This window comes from Ambystoma mexicanum, chromosome 4q (assembly GCF_040938575.1).
Source record: "Ambystoma mexicanum isolate Mex_15411 chromosome 4q, UKY_AmexF1_1, whole genome shotgun sequence".
NCBI lineage: Eukaryota > Metazoa > Chordata > Amphibia > Caudata > Ambystomatidae > Ambystoma > Ambystoma mexicanum.
This window is the reverse complement of record NC_090928.1, coordinates 611,821,753-611,848,038: the sequence shown is the minus strand read 5'-3', so window position 1 is coordinate 611,848,038 and position 26,286 is coordinate 611,821,753. Positions and strand designations below refer to the sequence as shown.

The 26,286-nt window shown below is 43.8% G+C and overlaps 1 protein-coding gene across 3 annotated transcripts in view; it reads left to right on the top strand.

Annotated features, from left to right (window-relative positions):
* Positions 1 to 26,286, top strand: part of MEIS1 (Meis homeobox 1) — a 181,724-nt gene that overhangs the window by 129,739 nt on the left and 25,699 nt on the right. For all 3 annotated transcript variants that reach the window (XM_069608156.1, XM_069608157.1, XM_069608155.1), the window contains exon 9: positions 17,524 to 17,600. In XM_069608156.1, the coding sequence (XP_069464257.1) occupies positions 17,524 to 17,600 (77 nt within the window). The remainder of the gene's footprint in view (positions 1 to 17,523; positions 17,601 to 26,286) is intronic.

Genomic DNA, 26,286 nt, shown 5'->3' with positions numbered 1-26,286 from the left:
ACTTTGGTTACTCGTCCGACTGAACTTGCTGATTGCTTCAAAGAAGCACATATGTGTTCACGAACATACAGATGTTCCCATTGCGTGACCTGGTTTACCTGCTCTGCACTGCTTTTCCCACTTGTGCAGTGTGTGCTTGACCGGGAAAGGTGAGATTGGATCTGAACACACTTGGCAGCCGAGGCCACCGCTGCTGCCCGCGCTACCTGCCAGCTATGCTTGAATCCCTGTCCCCGTAGATTTTAATGTCCCCACAGACTGCTGGCAGTCAGCTTCCAGCTGTGGCAGGCATGAGGCACTGAATTGCTTTTGAATGTTCTTTACTCAAATAGGCAGTAATTACAAGCTTAAAGAGGTTTAGTGGTCCAGTAAACTACATAATCACCCCCGAATTAGCCCAGGCTCATCAGTTGCAGTCCAGCAAGTTCAGTTCTACTGTTTGCAGGCAGTCTTTCTCACATAGCAACCTGAGCGGCAGGTGTGGAGCAGCAAGCAGCCCTCCTCTTAAACACGACTGTCTACTGTGGACAATGATCCCTAATGAGATGAGGCTCCAGCATCCCAGTAATTCAGTAAGTGAGGAAATTAACACCAGCCACTGCACATAGCTCTTCTTTCTGATCATGAGGGGGCCCCATTGGCTCGCTCCCTCTTTTTTTAATCTTTCTGAATACCTTTTCCCTGGTTTAAATAATTTATTGGGTTTCATTTGTTTTCCCTGCGTTGTGCTCCTGAAAAGAAACGCGAATGTATAATAGAGGTTTTGGTGTCTTTTCATCACTAGCAAACAAACCTGTTCCCCCAAATGGCTTTTTTTCCCTTCTTTTTTTCAAAGCCCCTCTATAATTCTTTCGACTAAGGGGCACTCAAATGCTCTTTTTGAAAATCTCGCAGTGAGAAAGCTTTTGAGCTTATTGACCATGGTGCACTTAAAAATACATGCTTCAATATGCATGCCATGGTGCCCTGACTGCAATATGGTGCGTTTGATGGGCAGGCCCTGCTGTCCTTCTCCGCTTTACTGCACCTGCAGTAGGGCAGCGATGTACCCAGGCAACTTGACGAACCACACCATACCCCAACTGAGCGTTTTGTGAATTTTACGAGCATGATAGTCCTAGTTCGAGATTACCTTGATGCACAGCAGTGCAAGTGTTTGTCATGGAATATGTGTTGTGGCACCAAGGGGAGCGGAGTCAGAGTGAGTCAAGCATGGGTCTTGCTAGTTCTTGAAAAGATCCGGGGCTACGATAATGTCAGGACTGTCGGGACTCGGGGCTAGCTAAACTTTTGACTGACACCCCTGAGTTTCTATCTGGGGCTACAACCAAAAGACCCGTGGCTATAGCCCCCTCAGCGCCCCCCTAGCAACGCCTCTGGTCAGTCAAGTGTGTCCAGTTCAGTGTATACTCCAGGAGCAATGGTGTTGTGTTCTGCCTTCTTGCGCGTATAGGTTCGTTTGCTCAAGTTCTTTTCCAGCTAACAATACAACCATCACATATATAGAGCGCAATATAAATGCCAAGTAACATAACATAACATTTTTTCGCCAAAGATGCTGAGTTCTGCTATCAGGTCACAAATGCTTGTGACTCATGGTTAATCAGCTTTAATAATGTGTGTAGTGGAATGAACAATTGATGTCTTCTACATATTGCTGGTGCATTTCTGTTTGAGGTTTTCTACCTATTGTATCTAATTTTGGTTGGGGAGCCCTTCGCCTTAGTATTGAGATGCATGGCAACATTTGTCTGAGCATCTCTCTGCCAAATATGTGTTTTCAAGTGTATTATAACTTTTATCACGGCACCAGCACCTTATGTGCGGTGAGCATGGGAAGCTTTAACATGCCATTGGTGGTACGCGTATCAGAAGCTCAACACATCAATGCCAGAACGTTTTAGAGGTTCATTACTGCAAAGAGGCTCTAAACATAGTGGTATAAACCGAATATTTAACACAATGGTGCTTGGCCTTTGATAAGCACGCTTACATTTAAGGCAACAAGCAAGCGAAGCTAGGTTGCGCTACCCACACGTCACCCATATATTCAGTCTTCTAGGGTGTGATCCACGTCATTGAGTCATTTTACGAGAACACCATTCAACTGGTGCAAACTGGAATGGCTTTGCTATATATGTGGTCCTAGTGCCAGTGAAAAAAGCAGAGTATACATTGTGGATTGCGTTTTGAGTGTGGTGGTGAAAACAGTACCATGTGGTCTTTTAATCTTCAAATACCACCTAATTATAAGTGCAAGTCACACCGAATCAATACGTATTACATGGAGTACGTAGAAAGTACCCACGCAGTAAATGTCACATGCAATCCCAAATCATAATGAGATATTTTACTTCAATCGCGTCTCATACTGCACCCCATAGTGATGTTCTACTAGAGGCATGGTTTCCTAGTGTACAGTCATGAGATGTTTTACTTGGATCCGCCGCCTCATACTGCACCCCATAGTGATGTTCCACTAGAGGCATGGTTTCCTAGTGTACAGTCATGAGATGTTTTACTTGGATCCGCCGTCTCATACTGCACCCCATAGTGATGTTCCACTAGAGGCATGGTTTCCTAGTGTACAGTCATGAGATGTTTTACTTGGATCCTCCGCCTCATACTGCACCCCATAGTGATGTTCCACTAGAGGCATGGTTTCCTAGTGTACAGTCATGAGATGTTTTACTTGGATCCGCCGCCTCATACTGCCCCCCATAGTGATGTTCCACTAGAGGTATGGTTTCCTAGTGTACAGTCATCAGATGTTTTACTTGGATCCGCCGCCTCATACTGCACCCCATAGTGATGTTCCACTATAGGCATGGTTTCCTAGTGTACAGTCATCAGATGTTTTACTTGGATCCGCCGCCTCATACTGCACCCCATAGTGATGTTCCACTAGAGGCATGGTTTCCTAGTGTAAAGTCATGAGATGTTTTACTTGGATCCGCCGTCTCATACTGCAGCCCTTAGTGATGTTCGACTAGAGGCATGGTTTCCTAGTGTACAGTCATGAGATGTTTTACTTGGATCCGCCGTCTCATACTGCACCCCATAGTGATGTTCCACTAGAGGCATGGTTTCCTAGTGTACAGTCATGAGATCTTTTACTTGGATCCGCCGCCTCATACTGCACCCCATAGTGATCTTCCACTAGAGGCATGGTTTCCTAGTGTACAGTCATGAGATGTTTTACTTGGATCCGCCGGCTCATACTGCACCCCATAGTGATCTTCCACTAGAGGCATGGTTTCCTAGTGTACAGTCATGAGATGTTTTACTTGGATCCGCCGCCTCATACTGCACCCCATAGTGATCTTCCACTAGAGGCATGGTTTCCTAGTGTACAGTCATGAGATGTTTTACTTGGATCCGCCGCCTCATACTGCACCCCATAGTGATGTTCGACTAGAGGCATGGTTTCCTAGTGTACAGTCATGAGATGTTTTACTTGGATCCGCCGCCTCATACTGCACCCCATAGTGATGTTCCACTAGAGGCATGGTTTCCTAGTGTACAGTCATGAGATTTTTTACTTGGATCCGCCGTCTCATACTGCAGCCCTTAGTGATGTTCGACTAGAGGCATGGTTTCCTAGCGTAGTCATGTTTCAACGAAAAGCTACATCACTAACGGGCAACATTGCATAAGAAGCTGTTGCTAGAATGTGACCTGGCATAGCAAGCAATGCAGAAGCCATTCCTGAGCACACCCTCTGCCCATGTTGCCCACTAAACTTTCAAAACATTGTGAATTCCAACAGTGGCAGCAATGTATGGATGCGGGTAACCCCCGAAAAACTGATTCTGATGGCAATGCCGCAGGAATAATTCCTTTGGATGGTTGGGTAAATGGACAGGTGGCATATAGATAATGGGACAAGCGAGGCGGGGGTTACTAGTGTTATGCCACCTTTCAAAAATGGTGTGTATTTGAGCTAAGTATTCATGGTGGTTCGGCGATAGCGTTTCAGAGTTGAAATACGATGGGTGCATACAGCAAGCTGCATGGGGCGACTAAAAGTGGATTTATACAGCGCAGCGTGAAATTATACATATATTTGAAAATTCAAAGAGCGGGCCAAATTCGTCTGACTTAACCGAAGAAGCTTTGGGGTTTTCTGGCAGCGCGGCTGGTGCAGCCACCCCATAGCCAGTCCTCTTGTTCCTGCATGTGTGAAAATATATGGCTTGGCTGCTGTGAATTCAGGCTATGTTCTTAGACCCCGACATGCACTGCTTTTGTAATGCAAATGGCCGGCACAAAGAGGATCTTTGATAGTGGCCAGTCAGGGGACAAGAAAAGCATTCACTGAAACGCTAAAACTAATTCATAAAATTGCAGGACAAGGCCACAGCGCTTGAGTTGGTGTCTAAGCGAGTACAGAATCGTAGCTGCAAAATACCCTGCATGTACAGTTTGGGCCTTGCTTTTGGTAAAGCTAGCAATCGAAAAACGTGACAGTCTCCTTGGTCATTCAAATGATGAAACTATGCTTGCGTGCAGCCCTCCCAGATTTCCCAGGATGGGGGCCAGCGGCAAACCCAAGCGTAGAATCGCCATGATGGATTGGGCGTTATGGGCAAGGGCTGGGAAAGTTTTCCTGCGAAATGGCCGCGGGATCCTGAAGGTTACAATGTATTTGAGCGCTTATGTCAGGCGTTCGGGGAGTATCTCTCCATCGCATGCCAGAGTCGCGTTCAAGGTCAGTTTATATTAATGCATTAAAGTAAAATGTGGAGGAGGCAGCCGGCGGAAAAGGGATAAAAGAACTTCCGAAATAGTTCTACCAACACAGTCAGCCAAGCAACAGAACGTCGCCTTGATAAGGGATATATTGGACCGCTGCCCTAACTCCCTGTGTCAGATCTATTCCGACTGCTCCGTGTGCCTTGTTTAATGTGGCACTGCAACGGGGCCGTGCACACACGCTTTGCTCTGAGCTGCTTCCTTTCTTTGCAGCACGAAGCGTTTTGCCTTTAAAGTGCGTCTCGAGGAGGCGCTTTGTCGTGGCCGCCTTGCACTTTTGCTTGGCAGCCATGTCCCAGAAAATGACTCATCTGGAGGGAGGGCGGCTTAGCCTTTCATTATCTCGGCAGCTAGCGCCGCGCAGGGCCATTTCTCTCGAACCCACCGCAATGGGCTTTTACAGCGGGCAAGGCAGCGAGGGAGGAAACGTTATTGATACTGGTCAGCAGGGCTGGTAAGATTAGCAGAAATGCGCCTCACTGTCTTGGCCTGCCCAAGTGCAGAGGGCGGGGCGCACTCGATGAAAGGAGAACATTGGACGTGGCCCATCATTGCGAGGAGGTTGGGCGCTCTCCACCGGCGGGTACAGTCCATTCTGCGTTTGCGCCGCTGATAGGCGCCCGTCGTTATTCACCTGAGCCCGGAAATGTCACAACACGACGATCTTGCCAAGAAGAAAGACGCCCAATAAGTTGCAAAGGCGCGAGCACGAAGAGAACTTGTTTTGTAAAGTGAAGCGTTCGCGCCGCCCCTTTCTTTCTTCGTGACTCGCAAACTGATGTTTAACCCTTTGGCAAGTTCCTCAATTTCTTGAGTTATTCAGGGCAACCCGCTCGGGGGGCCATGTGCATCACTCGACTAGGGAGGGGGGTTCGCAGTCACCAAAATAAGTGCATATCTGCACATGCCATTGGTCAACCTGGAAGAGGCCTAGGCCGCGGTTTCGTGTTGCCCCGCCAGTGAGCCCCTTTCTCCCGGCGTGCCTTGCGGCGCGGCCTGCCGCCATCTTCCCTCGCCTTACGCGTCCCTTTTCCCTCGTTTGCTTCCACGCCTCGAGCCCAACCTTGACAGGAAGGCCCGCGCGGGTTCTCCTAACACACGTGCGCTGCCGCCGCCACCGCATTGATTCTGGGAAGGAGGGTCAGCTTTCCCATACATAATCACTGCTTTATGGCTCTCAGTCATTCTGGAGGTGTTAATGCAGATCAAATGGAAAGCACTCCAGGAGGAGCATTACAGCTACTGCCGCGGCCTACATAACGTCCCAATCGTTAATCCTTATTGTAAGATCTAAGGGTAATTTTGTTTGCGCTCCTAATGCATTGCAGATCTCCCAGCGGCCCAGGCCCATCCTTTCTCGGATTTCAGGCTTGATCAATTGTTTGCAAATAATTAAGCTTTTAAGAGATGATAGTACAAGCTAATGTACACAGCAAAATAAATGTCTGCAGTCCCCGCTCACTGGACAATGGTGAGATGGGCGCCGATAGTGCAAAGTGGCTGCATTGATAAGGACTGTGTGGCAAACAGCTTTGGGATTGTGTTTCAGTTACTGGTTGTTAGTGTACCTGTGACTGTGCACATCAACGTGCACCCCACAGCAAACAATTGGCACTATTGCATTACAGTCGCCGGAGAAAGAATGTTTGCACAGGAGCAAACTACTAGTCACAAGAACTTTAAAAAAAAAACATGAACTCTATATTTCTTCAGACGCAGACAATTTGTAATGCGCCTCCTTTCGCCAATGTCTACAATGCTGCCTTTGCCATCAGCCTTGCTCGGGGGCCTACTACTTGATCCATTAGCGCAGTGTTAAGATGTAGCTTTTACGCTTCACACATCCATTTGATTGATATATACTTACCAGCTTCATATTCTGTTCTGTCCAACTATGATGTCACAGTATTCCAAGTTGGAGTGTTATTGTATGTGTTTAATTCTGTTACAGTCAGTTGACACGCAGCCTTTCGGCATGTTGGCCCTTTGTCGAGTCATGTTTTTGTTCGCCGGGGCAGTGCTACTCACCCGCCACACAGCAAGCTCTGATTGATTTAGAGGGAGAGTATTTAAGATATTTGGAGCCTATTGGGTTTCAGTTAAAAGGCCCACCTCATTGTGAACTTTTGCTGAGGGGGGATTAGCTGCATGAAGTCATGGCTTTCATGTGATTATGGCAATTATAGATTTTTCATGAAATTGAAAGTTTCTGCTACGCTGAGCTAACAACGAGGCTGAAAAATAGGAATCAGGTGACCTGAAACACGCCGCACTGTACTTAGGAATCCTGTTGCCAAACACTTCTGCTGTTGTTTTCGCAGTGACTAAACATTATTCTGATGTGTAATTCGCCCAGTCTTGTCTATTTTTAAATAAAGTCCTGAATAATTGAAAATTGCTTTGCAGAGACAGGGCTCTCATTTCTAGTAGCCAGAGGCATCTTTGCAATTAGTGCCTTTTATATGGAATTGGCCACAGTCTTTCTTGCATCACTTGCCAGATCACATGAAGCACAGGATCTAAAATAGGGACATAAGCAAACCCGGCTTCAGACGGTTACAGATATTACAAAACAGTGAACTTTATAGACTTCTTTTAGAGAGTGACTAAATAAGTATTGTGTTGTTGATGCTTGCTTTCTGGCTACCATGATTGCGGCTGTTATGCTGCTCGAAGAGCCCTCAGGCAACACCCCATACTCTATGGTAAAAATAGGCTGAGCCCTTTCAGAAGCCTGAGTCCCGGATTACATAAAGTGCACGGGTGCTGGTCATTTTTGTGTGAGAGTGGTGCAATGTTGATCCGGCCTTTGCAATGACCAGTGCATTGGCAGGCAGTGCTCTGTGCAGAAATCCTACATGACTTCCTCAGCACAGAATACAAAGCCTGATGCACAAGGCTGACTAGACTCCCCGATGAGCGAGTGTGCAGGAAAGTCCCTTTGTGTTGCACCCTTTTCAAAAGAATATTCCACGCAAGGGGCCAATGTGGGAAAAGGGATGGGGAAGAGAGGTTAGGCTGGACAGGGGTACTTATCAAACTTATTTGTTTTGTTGAAAGATTAGCGACGTCCACTGACCTGGGGGACTGAGTGGCCAAACCTTCCAATTGCTATTTTCCATTGACGGACTTGGCAAATTAGGTTTCCATTGGCAAATTAGTAGTTCTGTTAAGGAGTTTCAAAAAGATTAGCTATCGACCTAATTCAAATTGAAACCTAAGCATTGTTCTTCTCTTTTTAATGTGTGCTACTCTACTTCTAGTGTTCTAATTATGAAGCAAAGAACCTTGGGCTGCTAAAAGTATGTTTACACCAGACACAGAGCCAACAATATATTGGATAACCTCAACTGTACAGTTATATTTCTCACAGTGACCCCCAACGACTAGCTAGCCAGTCTGTGACTAGTGATTATTGACGATTCCTTTAGTACGACACAAAGTGTGTGAGAATACAATACATTTATGGCACACCAAATGCATCAAAAGGAGATACAAATCATGTTAGGGGCCAGTTGAATAGGGGAGGCAGGGGAGGGAAGGATAGAAACGAAAACCGTTTCTCTGTTTTTGTTGTTGCTGCCTTTCCCCCTCTTTTTGCACTGCTCCCGTGGCTGTTTCCTGCCTCCCAATCCACCCTCTGTGTGGCTCTGCCTCCACCCTGTATTCAAAACCTTTGTGCTTTTTTATCAACATTTTGTCCCCATTTCTTTCCTACCTTTTCACTCTTTTTCCCTTACTCCTTTGACTGCTACTGCCTCCCCTCTCTTCCTCAAGGTGTCTCCTCGCCCTCACTGCAGTTTAAAACGGGTCTTTTTCATGCTTGTTTGTCCACATTTTATCTCTGTGCTTTTCTTTTTTCTCCCTTTTGCCTCTTTTGCCCCTGCTCATACGACTTTTCCCTTCCTCCCAACCCACCATCTATGTGACTCCCCCTGCCTTAAAACCCTGTGTTTTGTACTTTTTTTTACTGCAATTTACTGTCAATGTTTCCTCTTTGTCCACTGCAATTGCTTATGACTTTCCCCCATCTCTCTCTCTTAGGATCCTCCTCCTCCCTACCTTTGAAACCCTCCTCACTAAGGTGTCCCTTGGCTCACCACCGGTTGGGGAGGGTATTGCAAACAATGGTACAAGTCCTGATTTGTTGTGGAGGGGCGGGTGGGGGGGGGGGTTGAGGGATTGCATTTCTACCAATGTCTGCTCAATGAAGGAAGTCATCAGCCATCTTCTTGGGCTCAAAGGAATTCATGAGGCTAGTCTCAGTAATGTATGCCAGCATTGCCGCTGTACAAAAACATGTTCATCCTAGTTGTGCCCACTACGGATTATATGGCCTCTAAATACATTACATTACAGCATAGAAGTGCCTCTACAAACAGCACCTTTATATTACTATCATTCATAACATTCATAATAGCAACCTTCATAATGTCACTGCACTGCATATTACCATGCTCAAATACATTTACCCCACTGATTTTCTTACCTAAAGTACAGTTTTGCTTCATTGACAGTTGGAATTAGGATCAGAGATCTGGCTTGCATGCAAGTGCCCCGTTCACTTTAATTCTGGCACTGAGCCACACAGATGCTCATGCTGCTGCCTTATTGGGGATGAGGGGCATGGGAGGTGATTGGGGAGTGGAAAAGTGGGTACTCCCAAGAATCTCTTTCATCGAACATGCCTTGGTTTATCTGGATAAAGAGGCAAAGAGGGAGGGTCCTAGCGGGTCTCCACAGTGGAAATGATCATTATTGTTTATTGTTAGCTGGTTTGAGGCACACTGTTGTTTAAACTATTTTCAGATTAGCTTTTTTGAGTTGTGCTTTTTGCATGTGAACCCAACAGACTCTGGCGGGTATAACACCTTTCATGCTCATGAACACAAAGCAAAACATGTGGAAACAAACAATATTTGCAGCGTTGGCCCCCTTTCATGCTGCTTGAGGCCAAAGCAAATCATGATGCCTGGCTCAACGGTATATGCCAGCATTGCCCTGTAAATCACATTTTCATGATGCTGGTGGCCAACAATATATGTCATCGCTGACTATGTAGAACAAGCTCATGATGCTGGTGCCCAAATAAAAGGAGGCCTCTTTGAAGAATATATTCTGTTGTTGGTTCCATTTGTGCTGGCTACGCCTGAGGCAAATCATGTAGTCTGTCCCAACAATATATGCCCAGTGCTGCTCCCCTTTCCTACTGCTAGTGTCCAAATGTAGTCATGCATTCCATCCCAACAATTTATTCCTGCAGTGTACCCTTGTATGCTGCTAATGCCTAAGGCAAATCATCTGATCTGTCTCAACAATATAAGTCTGTGTTGCCCCAGTTTTGTCATATGTCTTTACCGCCCTGCCTAACCCAAACACATTCTTTCAAACAAACACATTTTATTTTAAATGTATTTTTTTCAGACAGAGCCATTGGCACCTCTCCGACCTATGCCAAACGCGGAGGCGGTTCTGCAGCCTCTAAATCTCCCATAGGAATTTATGAGGGATCACATTTGGAGATCCAGGGACTGTTCTGTGCATTTTGAGGCTCCAACATAGAAGTCAACATGGCCTCCGAAGGACTTTCTAGTGCCTGCAGGGACAAAGGCATAGAGGCTATCTGGTGCAAGGACTACACCGTTGGGCCATAGCATAGCGAGTGCCATCTTCACTGCATTGTAAACAGATGTTATTATTACCCACTTTATGGTACTCGTGGTTTATCACTTAAAGGCATAGAGAGCTTTCCCAGAATTCTCATATATAGATACAGGTTGCACAAAGATCTCTGTTGATCTACATACATGTGTGCCTGGACCATTGGGAGGAAGCCATTTAAAAAACAGAGGTAAATGTTTTATGTTCGGCTTCACAGTGATAATCTACATGCAAAGTAGCTGCTTAATATGCACATTCTAAAGCTTGCCAAAGCTAATAGTGCAAACAAACCACTTCACACTTTTGTCGTTTAACATTGTTACTTCATTGATACCCCTGTTGCTCTAAAATATATGGAAATGAAGCTGTAAAATATTTTTTGTTTGTAAATCCTGGCAATTTTAGCACTCCATTTTGCATTCCTGTGCACATTATACAAGGCCGAGTTCAAGTACCTGGATGTAACATGATAAGCGGTTTAATGCCAGGAATGGGTGATTATTACACAATTTTTATAATCTGTCCTGTTTTATGTTCAGCCCTTGTGATAAACCTACATGGTTATATTTACTGTTTGGTAAAGGTACACTTATTGTTACGGTTATTGTTCACAACATCTGAACATCAAACTCTCTTGATTAACCAGAGCTTAGAATTTTGAGCAGGCCAACGCTAAACCTTTCACAGTACCTGCTGCAGCCATTAAACTCCTGGCCATTGGAGTGGCATTGCTGAGGACAAAGGCAGTTTGAAAGAAGTATTTTAGGTCCAGGAGGGGCGTTCCCTGGGTCGGTCACTTTCTTCTACATGCATTGACAGCCTGATAGCTCTCTCGGGGCAGCAGCTGGCCGGCAATGTCATGAAAGAGGGGCAAGGACTCCCCACCCCCAATTCCTGTGCTCCCCAGATATTGGAATGCGCCTTAAACCACTTGTGTATAGGCGCCTTACAAATGTCCAATAAATAAAACAGAAGAATACACGGAGACCTCTGCAGACCGAAAACACAAAGTACTTTGTGAGCATAGCCGCACCCTCACAGTCAACTGGAGTGTGGGCTCCAGGATTACTGGACGTAAGCCCACATAGCCAAATTGCACACTGTACAAATGTTTGACTGCAAATCAGACTTTTTAAAAGGGCTTTTCCATAGAGTACTGATCAATGTGTTGCTAAAGGAATTGATAAAAGTGGCCGTTTTTTGGGACAAGTTACTACACGTGGTGTCGGAGGTGTTTCGATGAATAACTGGTAGGGGCAAGAATAGAATGGTTTTCTCTTCAGTGGACACCGCTGTGGAGGTCTCAAATGTGTCAAAAAAGCTACATTTCCGGTTGTGGCCTAGGAAGTGTCTGGGGAAAGCTCAGAATCCCAAGTAGCTAAGGACCTTTAAAAAGATGGAGGCATCATGTAATTAAAGACGTGGCCTAACAAAGCGACCGTGTTTTGTTCTTATACCTGGAGTGAAAATGAGTAAAATCAATTTTAAAAGTTGTATTTAATATAATTAATGTTCTGTCGAAAAATCGACTAAATTAAAGATATTCAAATAGAAGAGTGAAATCAAAACAAAATAGATCAACACGCATTCCAATCCCTCTGTTCCTTTGGCAGAAATACATGATTGTAATGTATTCATTTTATGAAAATGTTCTAATGGCAATACTGCAATATAAAATGTTGTCAAAATCAAGCAATGTGTTTATTTTTATTTATTTGTGTTATGATCAGAAATATGATCTTTCACAAAATATACCAATTCAAATAATGCAAGACAATTATAAAATGCACTTTCAACTATACAACAAAGCACATCATTATAAATATCTTGATCTGATTATGTGATTTTAATCATGGGGGATAGTCGCATCTACTGGCGCACTTTTCATTTACATTGGAGGGAGAGGGAATCCGGTCGGGAAAGTCAAAGGGAGCTCTGGCAGAGCCCCCGTTCAATGGGGGCTAAGCCTCGGCCAGACCCGCCGCACAGAAAACCTTGATAGAGACCTTTCTACACTTCGAAACAAGACTCATGAAGAGACTTTAACAGAAGTCACCACTGTTACTAATCAAATGAGTGTGTGTCAGTAGCATGTAGCACTTGGAATTCCATGCACTGGATTGCTGTCAAGACAAGAGCTAAAGAATTACATTTATGATTTTCAAATGTTTTCATATACTGTAAATCTCCCAAGAATCAAGGCATACATGAACTTTTAATCCGTAAATCCTATGTTAAAGAGGGGATGGGTTCTCTGAAAGGCATGCATATTTGATCGAAAAACATTTGACTGAATTTCTTTGATCGTTTTTTCCGTCAAATTAAATAAAATAAATATATGGGGAGGGGTAGGGGAACAGGTTAAGATGGGTGGGGGGGTTCCAGGGGGTCTCACCCCGCATATTTGACCAAAAAAACAAACAAAAGAAAACAGGGCAAATTGTAAAAGGTGAAATATTTTCGAGCAAGTAGACCTAAACCCTCTGAAATGAGACCATGCCCAAACACAGCGACCATGCCCTATGGTTATAATGAAGATTGGTAGTAAGCACAGGACCTGTTTGTAGGCAATGCCCTGTACACAGTGCAGACTGTGCACAGTTGTCAGGACTAATGTCACTAGTGGGCTCAGACCATGCCCTACGGCGACTGTGGATAGGTGCATTCTGTTTGGGTAATGGTTGCAAGTATGTACTTTGAGAAATATCAATTGGGCATGATGCGTTTATCTCATAGATGATACAATTGGTGATGTCATATGCCATTCTTTTGTCGTTTGTGACAACATGAGTAGTCTGTGGTGGGGAGGGTGGGGAGTGATGTTTACATTGGTAAGCATGACAGGTGAGTTTCAGCCATTTGTTGGTTTGTAACATAATCATTTCCCTTCCACTGAAGGTTATTATAAGAATGTTTTTATGTGTGTAAATACAGGATATTCTGTATTAATATATGTGTGTGGGTATTGTTAATATTGGTTTGGCTGCATCAGAGAGCAAAGATGAAATGATTGGCAGTCTGTTTCATGTGTGTTGTTTTGGGTATTTTAAATAAAATTATGTTCACACAATATATCCTTATAACAATGATGACTAAACCCAGAAGCCTCCACAGGTTAATATTTGAATTGCCCATATTGCGCTCAGACAGTATCTAATGCAATGACACACATGAAATCTAATCCAACGAATATTGCAATGCTTATGTGAACAATGCTCCTGTGTATGGTTAAACAAAAAAGCTTGCAGCAGTGACGGCCTTCATGATGATATCTCGTGACATTTAATCCTCTGCCATTACACGTTAGACATGGAATTCATAGAGGTATTAACCAGCACGCACCAGATAAGAATCACATTTAACCATGTACAGTTCACCCCATGCACACACACACACATGTTTTATATTTCTAATCCCAGGTAGAAGTGGATGCACTTTGTAAAGCTGAAAAAAGGGAAAACACTGACTACAAAGGGCTGAAGCGGAAGTGGAAATATTTTGGTTTTGTGGACATTTTTTCTGCACTGCTTAATGTTTCCTGGAATACCCCGAAACTACACAACAAGCTACACTTTGAGGCTATTCTGAAAAAGAGTAGTGTACCCAGTTTGTGTTACATAATCTTGTGATTTTCTGGAATCTTTTAACTGGACGTTCTAAATATGTTCCTCGAAATATGGACTTTTCTATCATTATAAAATGGCCGCAGGAATCGGAAAAAGCTGTAATTTGTGTGAATGCTGATTTGAAGCCAAACCTTTCTTAGCATACTCAACACAAATAAAAAGGTTTGCCAGATAAGAGCAGGTTATACTTAGAAGTGGCACCTGCACAGATAAAAAGAAAACTATTTGGACGTGTTATCAAAATATGTCTCAATACGTCATTGCTGTATTCGAAAGGTACACTTTCTGGAAATATGTTGCCCCTCACCCCCCCAAAGTGAATCTACAGCCACTACGGGATCAGGTGTTTTTTGGGAGGATGCGGTGTGGTACAGTATACAGCTCTAGTGTCTGTCCCCAATATGGCCTTGTTCACTCAATCAAAATATAATAACATAGAATCAAAGTTCAAAACCAAATATTATGGGTGAAATCTGCAATCAGCACATTTTATGAATTGGCATTTAAATTGTCAATTCTTTTCAACCAAAAAAAATGAAATGTGTCAAAACACATTAGAGAGCATGGCAGCCCTAGAATACCCTTGGCATTAAACAGTGGTGTTTCACTGAATTGATGGGCATAACTAAGCAAGAAATGAACAAGTGTGTATTTTGTTTTCTTTGCTCCTAGAGGGGGCATCACACAGGGCTCTCTTGTTGTCGATCTGCTAATAGGTGACGTGGGTTCGAAAGGACAGTGGGCGGGCAGATCAGAGCAGCCTTCTGTGCCTTCTTCATATAGCCAAGACTAACCCTGCCGTGGCAGAGGGGGCCAACAGGCAACATGCATTTTTCCTTCAGAAGCTCAAACACTCGCGCACACTGCCACACAGCAGTTTGTCTGAAAGTTAAGGTTCTTCTTGAGTTTTACTAGGCAGCTTGCAACCCGGCCTCCATCTCTGGAACAGTTACAGTAGCTTAGAAATGAAAAATAAGACTCATGTCATAATAATTATGATAACATGTGTATTTCGTTTCTGACCATTCTATAGCTCGATAAATAACACAGGTTACGGTTTTCCATCTCAATGATAATCAGTTTATCTGCCTTGAAACAAATAATGAAAGAATAAGGGACCCCTGCTGTGATTTCGAACCTGTGCCCTGTAGGCAGAGCACAGATTTCAGGAGCAAAGGCATATGTGACCGTGGTCAGTTTCAAATGGACACCGCTGACACTCAGCTGTACCGGATGCTTGATAGCAGATGTGAATGTTGAGGTCTGTCTCTTGCTTTTGGGCCTTGCTAGTGTAGTAGGTCCACTTTTAATGACGATCAGGCCAGAATGATTATTCTTGTGGAGGAGTATGACAATACTATGGTAGATAATTAATGAGTTAACCCCTCCTCTCCACCTCCCCCATTCCTGTCCAGTCAAGAAGTTGTCACTTTCCACCCTTCCCTGTCGTGAAGTGAACATGGCTCAATGAAAGGCTGGACTTGTTCAGCTCCTGTAAGAAATGTCAGCGACCATTGACTTCTATTTTGGACACCATTTGATGTATGTTTGTCAGAGAGCTGACCATTGCAGTACATTTTCTTTTTTGGGGCTGTATGCCTGTAGAAGATACATATATATATGCTCATTTAAACGTGTGTCTGAAAGGTACAGGTAAATGTTTATTTTATATATTTCCGGTGTTTTACACACCAATGTTCCCTTAAAGTCACACTACAGCTGTACATTCTTAGCTTCACTGATAGTCGACATATGGTCAAGTTGCAGCTCTCAACTCTTAGCCTCACTGATATGCAGCTTTCAATGTATAGATTCGCTGATAGTCAACATATACTCAAGTTGCAGCTTTCAATTCTTAAAATTCACTGGTAGTGAAGTTAGGGTCACGTTGCTGCACCCAATTCTTAGTTTGACTGATGGTCAATGTATACTCCACGTGGAAGAAAGAGAACAGAGGGAGTAGCAGAGCAACCTTATATTCTGTTGGTTACTTGTATTGTGCTTAACACTGCTGACAGGGCACCTCAAGTCACTTTAAGTGAAGAGGTGAGGCACAGAGGCAATAGCAGATAAAGATACGCAATAGATTACATTGTGCACTTATATAGACCTTCAAACTGTGATCATGCCACCCCAAATCTTTGACGGTGGTGAGGAAAGAGGAAATGGGGGTAGGGGAAGAAAGGGAGTATCAGACGAAGAGACAACATAATATTATGTTACTCATTTGCATAGTGTTTAACTTTGCAGAGGTGAGAATGATGGGAAGTATGGGAGAGGGGATTGCAGATAAAGATAAAAAGGCAATATAATGTTATGGTTTAACGTTGCTGTCAGGATGTCTCAAAGCATTGAAAATGGACATCAGAGGTGGGAGGGAGGGGAAGTAGGGAAGAGACGGAATTGCAAGTAAAGATGAAGTGACACAGCACAGGGTCGAAATTGCTGGAAGCTGGGATCTTTTTAGGCCCTACCTCTAGCCCTGGAGAGCCTGGGTAGCTTGACGCCAATGGCTATCAGTCGCTACATTTGGCTCACAAGGCCATCTGGTGCCATCAAACATACATATGAGACATTCCCTTTCTGTATTTGGGAATGTCTATAAAGAAGCATTAAAGACATCTAGAAGGCATTTAAAGCATTGTGACACATGCATAATGGACAAAAGGTTCACGTTTGCATCTCATATAAACTTTAGATTTCCAGCACACTATGCCCAAGCTCCTGGTTCTCGAGGGCTAGCTCCTGCCTACAAGCTGATGCCCAATACCAAGGAGCTCGTTTTAGCTCCTGCTCATTGGAACCTAATTGCGGCCCCATATAACGCAATGTTGTGCTGGGTTCCTTCTCACCACTTTGCATAGCTGCCAGGCCATCGCAAAGTGCTCAGCGTGAAGAGGAAAGTTTTTTTTTAAATTTTTTTTAAAGAAAGATATTTTTGAGTATGAATGCTAAGCAACGCACACTTAAATAATTGTGTGGCCATTGTGTGCCTGCTTTGCAAAGCGTTGTCCAATAGGATTTTCCCATTGAAAAACGCCTTTGTAAATTAGGACCCTGTGTATTTGATAGTGACACAGACTTTGTCATACTGGATTCTTATCTTTCATACGAAATCGACTCGCTGGTTTCGTTGTAATCTGATGAACAATTGTACAGTGTGCACTGCAGGTCTGAATTGTTCCCTTTCTTATTCAATGGAAAATGTGTCTGTTTCCGCTTCCATTACAGTCTCCCATTTAAATTGGTTACAAGGAGTTTATCATGATTTTGTGTACACTAAGATTCAAGGTGAAACCAAAATTCTCGGTAGCCCTTTCTCCCCATCCCTAATCTATGTGATTGTCTCATCTGTGGCTGTGGTAATCACAAGATGTGGTATTCCATTAATAATTATGGTCTGTCTCTAGGTGCTTACATATGTTTAAATTTAGTATATGAAATATTGTTTTTCAATGTACACCTTTTTGGTATCTTATAGCACCCGTACCCTTCGGAAGAACAGAAAAAGCAGCTGGCACAGGACACGGGTCTCACTATCCTTCAAGTGAACAATTGGTAAGAAATGTGGCTTCCTGTCTAGATACAATCAGTGCTTCAGTTGCTGGCAACTTGCAGCTGATGATTTGCATTATTATGATACGCCCTGTAATTGCACACTCACTTTTCCTGGTAATTTTCTGATGCACAAGTCGTATTGCCTGTGCACTGTTACCAAATGACAGCAGCACCTGACCATTAGTTTAGTTGGAATGCTCACAAAGTACCTGCATAGCTATTTGTTTGCCTTCATTTCATTAGATAACACCCTCAATGAATAAAACATCCTTTTTTTATATTTTGCGATACTTGACTTTCATTTGAAGTTTGGATACTAAGATATAGATGAAGGATGTGTGAAGTTACTGAAAACAGAGGCGAATAGAAAGGTGAGCAGCTTCATAATGCGAGTATTGTACATATCCAATTCATCTGGGGTACTTACAAGAAAGGCTACTGGGCAACATGTGTGCTAATGATAAAGAATAATTAAGGCGCCCAGGGCATAAGGAGAGTTGAAGACTGGACTAGTGAAAATCCTTCCAGGCAGTGCCATGCGTCTTAAATCCCTGAAAGGGGTCTGTCAGGGGGAATGGACAGCTAACTAGATACACAAGGATCAAAGAGAAGGAACACTTCAATTGTAAAGTAAATTGATGGTTGCACATTTAGAGGTCAATTTCCTGACGGATCAACTTAAAAAACGTTTGCAAACTTAATTAATAACAGGAAAGGGTGACGAAAAACACACACTGTGAAGGAGATAGCACAACCTGTGCTTCACATTTTACATTGAAAAGGGATGCTAGGGCAGGTCACATGATGCCTATGTACTTAATGGAATCGACATCAGGAAGTGAATCACTTCTTGAGGATAACCCTCACAAGTAAAATGGACAAACCTTTGAAATTGAAACTATAACAATTAAGTTCAAACTATATAGTGGTGAGCAATGCATTAACCATGGGACCAATGAACTACTCTAATATCCAGACATGTGAGGCAGTCCGCACCCATGCCTACTAGGTTTCAAGCATACATTTGAAAGGGTCAAACATTCTATCCCGGTGTGGCTTAAACTGCACCAAAATTGCAGTCCGGGTCATTGGGCTAGAACACACTCAGTGCTGTGTAAATCACTGACTGGATCAAGTAACTATCCCAACATTTGCTTCACAATCCACATTCATTGAAATCACAGCTCTTGCTGAAACTTGGCCTCTCCTTCCCTCACCCGGCTCAGACTCCAAGGACAGACCACTTAACAAGGCAGGTGAAAGCTAGGAAGGTAAGGAAGTGACAAGCTAGCTTGCCGTAGCAAATTATATATGAATCTGGAGTTAAGGTTCATGAATCCAAGGCCTAGTTTCCTTCTAACAAAGGCACTGATTCTTGCTGGTTGGCTCTGTTGCTGTCTCTCATATTTTACATAATAACACCAACACAATGAGCTGCCCTGCCCACAAACTCAACAAATGGACACGATAGTTCAGTTGAGTTGCTCGCTTAGCGTGCATGCTTGTTAACTACTTGCTGAGCCCTGCCTTAAGCTGCTAAGCATTTGTTGACAGACATGATGCATTAAACCCTTCTATTGCAGTCTCCCAAACAATCCCGAAGCCGACCTTTGTAAAACGGGTGATTTATCGTCCGCGGGTTGTGCACTAAAATCGGATTTCATTTCCTCGACAAACCGTTGTATCTAAAGGACTTGGAAATGTAATACCTCCCACAATGCAGTGTATCCAATTAATCGCCCAAATACATCCAGAATAGTGTTTATGATTAGAAATCCTATATGTCTTGAGGTAAAACCCAGAAAATGGTGCTTCCCACCTGCTGGGGGGCGAGGAGTGGGCGAGTGCCAGTTTGCAGACAAAGTACCCTCCACCCTCGTTCAATAAGTGTCAGAGATTTATTTTGCAGGGGCTCTTATTACAAAGCTTAATCCATTTCGGGGAATACGTCCGGCCCTGATGTCCATTGCTCTTGCTTAAGCAAAACCCGCTCAGTTACAAAGACCATGAGCATAGGGGGGGATATGGCCAAGATATTTAACCCCATTACAGAAATGTTAATTTCTATCAATATAATCTCCCATATTCTATCATTTAATTCCTTGGAGATAACCAGCTATTTACAATATATTGGACTTCTGCAGATTATTTACAAAGTGTGCCATCTATCACAGGCAGGCAGCGCACGCGCACCTGGCTTGTAAGGGTCATCAGTTTATGTGACCTTGCAGCAAGCAGCCTTGCGAGATCCACGTTTTCTGAATTTGGAAACAGTTGCTGTTTGATACACTTTATGAATATGTTCCTGGCTGTAATTTGCGTTTGCAATGGCTTCAAGCGCCCCCTTAAATTCGCACACTCTACAAACACACGTCGGTCACGTTTCAGCTCAGCTCATGTAGAATGTGCACATTTACTTCTGCAAAGCCAAAGATACATCGCGAGTATAATGTCATTTAAAGTTGTGTACATTGTTAGAACCGTATATATGTATATATTCTTCAGTCAATCCAGGGGTTCATTAGGTAAGCATGGGTGCGGACATTTGCATATCTAGCAGCAAAAGTGTAATGTGCTTCTTGCATCAGGCAGGAAAATCATAGCTATTGTACTTTCCGCGTATGTATAAAACATCTTTCATCCACTCACAGAGGAGCCCACACAAATACATATGCGCTCATTTTCAAGCACACACACATCACTGAACGCCCTGGCTCTCCGGTCAAATCTCGGCAAAGCCCCATACGACGAGATGACACACTTCCCACTCCCAGCGCCTCTCTGGCAGGCATCTGGCTTCCTCATCAGAGCAGGCCAAGCCCCACATCAATAGATAGCCCGAGTCCTGTGGCTTACTTCAAACATCTGATACTCAATGCCGGGAGTTCACTCACGCTGATGGACTTACCAGCTGCCTATTTGGGCAGACCAAGGTGGATTCCTTTAAAAGCAGCCGGCTTTAGCACTTGCATTGTGTAATTTTCGCCATACAGCGGTCGTGTGCGGAAGAAGCATGGCTGAAGCCTGGTGCGGTTCAGCAAAGGGAACCTGCCTGCCTCCCAGAGCACATTCTCAACAATAGCCACCAATTTCACACACCTGTCGTACTGCCCCACAAGGTCCATTGTTGCTGCCCTGAAACGTTTACATGACCGAATTGGTTTCTGGCTTGTTTATGACGAATGCCGGTAGAGATCACCTTTCCGGCATTAGACGTGAAATCCATGCATTCTGTGGTAGCATATCCAAATGGTGTTCACTTTCTAGAGGCTTCCAATGCTCAACAGTTGTGCAGTTGGTGAGCTATGTATTACCGAACACGCATGTTTGTTTCTGCCTCAGCGCTAATCCTGTGAGGCTATGACTTGTGGGCGAAGGGGGTTCCAGAGCAAAGCTCCTCACAGTGAAGACGGATTTAATATTGGCAATACCAACAAATAGAAACATGGCCAGAGTCAACACCCTCCTTCCACTGCTGCACGTCTAAATAGCCGTAAAGTGTTGCTAGCTCAGAATACTTTGCATTATCCTTTTTTCCAAGTGGTTCCATTTTTGTTGTTGGGGTTCAGGAAGACAAGTGATGTCCCCAGCATCACAGAATTCCTTAAACAGAGAACCCGATTGTATAACTTGACCTCTAGACCACATCTTCTCTCTTTTTGTATGCGATTGTATAACTTGACCTCTAGACCACATCTTCTCTCTTTTTGTATGCGGACAAATAGCTATCAGGTTACACTGACCCCCTATTGCTTCTGATATGGGCTAGGTCCAAAGTTCTTGAAGGTCTCAGCTGGCCATAAGATTACTTTGCCACTGGTTTCCTTCAAAATCACTTGGTTACGTAGATGGACTAGATGGTCGCATGTTTTTGTGTGGCAGCATCTACTAGTATCTAAAGACAGCAATCAATCGTGTCTATCGCTGTTAGAATCATAGAAGGAACATGCCTGTTCATTCCTGTGTGTGTGGCACTGCCACACTAGCAAAATATGGAAGTGACGTGGATTTTTGTTTTGGATGATAATGCCTCTTGATTGTGCATATTTCCCTTTGTAGTTTTAGCACATGCATGTTGTAAGAAGCCTCTTTCCAGGATAGTCATTGAGTGTTTGCAAATTCACATCCGAGGACACAGTGATGACAAAGTACACAAGCTAACTATTCACATCTTGCTGCCAGCGGTGTCTCGTGTTGTGGTGCGTGCACTGACAGATTTTTAAGGAAAACCAACATTCCCAATAAAGTCTCAGAGCTGGAAACGCAGAGAGCTCTATGCTTGCTTTTTGATACACTACATATTTCCCATCCATTGGGCCCTGTAGAATAAACGTGTCACAAGTAGTGTTGCTGGAGCTAAGACCTGAGCAATCAAGATCGGCATGTTACCCTGTTTCTGTGATCTTTAGTAGATCCATGACTCCGCCCCCCCACCCCCAAATGCATTGAATCATAGGACCCTTCCAAACTTGCTAATGGACGCGCAGTGTACAAGATGTTCTATTATTGATGTCAAGCCACTGAAAATCACTGTTGCAGAAATCAAACACAATGCTGAAGGGCAGCCTGTGTGCAGGCCTGTACTACATTCTTGGCAGCAAGCAAGCATTTGGGAGTACATGGACTGTGTATTTAAGAAACCTAAAGGTCCTGTCTAGTTGAGTGGTGGTTAGTTATCCCTGAGAGAGAATCCTGGGATGGCGCCGAGGTGGCAGTTAGGGAAATGTTGCTTGTTCTGGCATATTTTAAGTGCTCATGAATTATCCCCTTGATATGTCACCGGACACAGTTGGAGGCAATTCGTCACTTGGATCTAATGCAAACATATGACATGCTTAGTATTATTTCACAGGGGTCGCAAGCAAAGCCAGTGTGGCAGTGGAAAAGCAGCCACCAAGAAATGCAGCTGGCAGCGTTTGTAGCCTTTTCATGAACGCCATGTTCACAAGCACTCAATTTTGCAGGACGGTCCCGCTGCAATGCCAGTAGACCCCATATCTTTCCTATGCTTCTAGCTCTCAAATGCCCAGAAATTGCACACAAAAAGTATAGTTTTGGATCAGGTGCCTCAGATCTTGGCCACATTATCTCCAGCAAAGGTCTGCGTGTGTTCCTTACCCGCGCACTCTGTATCGGGCCGAGACATACAGGCCCATCAAGGGAAGTGTGAGAATGAGTGAGAGGCCATGACTGGCCAACACAAAGCCAAACGAAGATGCACATAGCATTGCTTCTGCCCTCACCATGGTGAAGCGTGAAAGCCCCTAGCCCTGTAGACATTCTGACGATTGTCCTAATTGTCCCTTTTTTGTGTCCTGATAAACAAGATACCATGAGCACAGGCGTTATATGGCAGTTAGATTGTGTGAACACATGTTTGCATAGCGTTGCATTGCGCCGTTCAGCACTTTATGAGATTTTGTGCTGCCCAGGCAAACATTGCTTAGTGATTTGGCAATCTCTGCGGGGGGGGGGGGCACCATGGTCTGATTGCCAGAACCTGATGATCATTTCTGGTTTTAAAGAGAGGGGAAAACCTTCGGTTTAATAACCTTTCAGCTGTTATTAGCTGCGCACGGTTCATATTCTGGCCCTCTTCAAGGGAGCGTTCGCTCCATTTATCCATAGAAAATAAAAGGAAACAGCTGTTCGCCAGCTGCAGAAAAGGGTGTTGAACAAGTTCCTATGTGTGTTTACTGTAGAGAAGCTATTTCGCAAGTCGTTTTTTTCCCCCCTTCTTAAACGTGTGCCTAAATCCTTTCCCGTGCTTTGAGGCGTTCAGAGGGATTTTCGCTTGGAAAAATCTCAGAGGGAGCACAATTCATTTTTTTTTTAAAGAACATTGTGATAGCAGTTTGCAAGTCTTCCCATAGTTAATGTTGACAAGCTCCATACCATGCAGACGACACTCTTATTAATTAGCTTGTGACTTCATCACACCTTTTAGCATTTTCAAAATGCGCTTCATGCATGCTCGTGTGTCCTTTTAAAATCACATCTGCCTATCCATGATCTGATTACATGTGTGTAATGCAATTACTTTGTTTGAAGTATTTTAATGTCGATGTTTTCACATTGTCACCTCATTCTCACTCATGCGGCCATAAAAAGACCGTGTGACCCACGAATGGTGGTCCATGCAATTAGGCTGTGGGCACCACACTAGCATACCATGGGTTGAGGGGCCTTAACGCTCACAGCCGGACTTACATAGCCCCTGTGTTACGGTGCAGCCTCATGGTTTATTCTACCAATCCCATTTTACGCAGAACTCATCCAGAAATGTTGAACGGGTTTGAAATTTGGATTTCTATAAGGCTCGAAATTTGAACATTTGAACAAAAGTTGGTGCAGGACTATAGGAAATTTATGTGGCCAGAGAACCATAACTTCCTCACACCCCTAAACAATGTTATATTATTAAAAGTAGTTTTGTTCTCGTGTACATAAAAACACAGACTGATAACTCAACCCTGTGCATGTCATTAAATCTGTCCCTGAGCCAAAGGGATACAAGGCAACAGTTAGCTAACCAGCCGATAAAGGCTTGATATTGGCTGAGTGTAGCAGGCCTAAAGGTGCAGAGCTGTGCAGTAGTAAATTATATATTTTGCATTTCTATGTGTAGCTAATTATGGTTCGTTAACAAAGATGTCTACTTACCCAAGATGAATGGGCTCATGGTCGAAGATGCTGAACTCCAGCAGACACACATGGGTGGGTTTTGGGGAGGGCCGCACTTCACAACACTGGGGTATTCTCTAATTCAATTGCAACTGTCTGATCCCTAAGGCATGCACAGTACATTAATGGAGGCAGTTGTGATCCAGATGTGCTGATCCACCCTATCACCACTGCAGTGGAAATATACTAAACGAGTTCTCTGGGTCCCACTCAGAGGCCCTGAAAGACTGTTGTTTGGGAGCTAATGCCAATATTTGAAATGTGGGATTTGCAGGTGGGCATAAAGAACTTCCACTTGGATGCCTCTCAGCTCTGCAAAATAGACTGCAATCTTTGTTATCAGATGACTGCATTAGACCAGGAATTCCACATTGCATTCCTAGACAGGCAGTTAACATCCTAGTGCAATCTGGTAATTGTGGTCTCGGATCACTTCAAGGGAACCCATTGATCTAAAGTACCAGGTTGCAGTGGTATGGAAAAGCAAAATCCAGCAGTGGAACAAGTGTCCCGGATGACAATGAGTCTTCGGCTAATCCTATCCTTAAAGTGTCCTGAACATATGTAATGGGCCTGCCCCATTTATATTGTTTTAGTTAAACATGTTTGTATAACAGTCCCCTGTAAATAAATCCCTCTTGAAAATGTGTGTTTTTTTTAACACATGTCATATATACACTGCTGGCCCCAAGTGCAATGTGGCATTCAATGCCAGCATTGGCAAAGTTATCAGTGTTGGCTATTGTGTAGGCATGTGCTCCGCATTTTCCAGCACTGCCGTGATGTTACTCCCTAGCCATAAGATGGCAACAGTTGGCAAATGGAGCTAGCGCCAGGGGATATATATGGAAATACTTGACACATGCCTATCTCATTCTTATATCAGAGCCAGGGAGCAAAGAAAACAACACAATCATCATTTTTTCAGTGTAGATGTCTTTAAAGGACTGATCATTTTCAATATAATGATATATCATTGTACTTCTTGAAGCCATACATAATGGATATGAAAAGGTCTGGTGTAAGAGGTTCTCACACCTCGCACATAATTGTAATATCTAGTTCTCTCTCTCTCTCTCTCTCTCTCTCTGACTAGAGAGAGAGAAAGGGATATCCCCTCAACAACCATATCAGTGTTATATGTATTGTTTGTCTACAGCGTTTTATAATTTTATAACTCTAGTTCCTATAAGCAGGAATATTAAAATTATTCTTTCTTCCTGCTGGAACTCAATATCCGGACTTACACAGTCACTTGTCCCTGAATTTAAAATGTTTAATTTCTAATTTCGCTGCTACGGATAGGGAAAACCTCTTCCTGTCCCCTCACCCTAGATAGGCGGCACACCACCGCTGTCTAGGGTCAGCAACACAATTGAGGAGCCGGTTAATCACGGTTGGTGGGCGTAATAGGCTATGCAATAGCAATTTCCCATACCTACCAAGCAAACTTTACCTCTACGTTCTGTGTGTGAGAACAGTTTCGAGGGTACGCACAGGGTGTAAGAACCTGTTAATGGTCCCAGTTGTGTACAGGTGTAAGAGGTGGTTTAGCAAGACTTATGTATGGGTTGTTTTGGCAAAGGACATACTACATACATACACAAAAGCCTCAAAAGAGACACATATTCTGTGAAACTGGCGGGATATCTTCAAATAGTGCATTACCTTAGACACTCCTGAGAAACCTAGCAGACAGGAGCTCTATGCATAGAAATATCAGGTAGCAATAGAATTGTCACTCTAGATTTCTGGTAAGACATTGGAGCCACATTATTAATTCTAATGGAAGTAGGGCCAATGAGCAGGTTGTGCAAAATCTCCTGGCACCAGCAGGTCTATCCACGGGCCCCTTTTATCCACAAGCAGAAATGAAGGCAGAAGGAGAGGCAGTCTGCAATCCCAAATGCTGCACACTGAAGTCATTTGTGCATATCCAAGCGGAGGGTGCAGTGTCACCACACAAATATACATCGGACCGCTGCACCCGCGGGAGTGCATG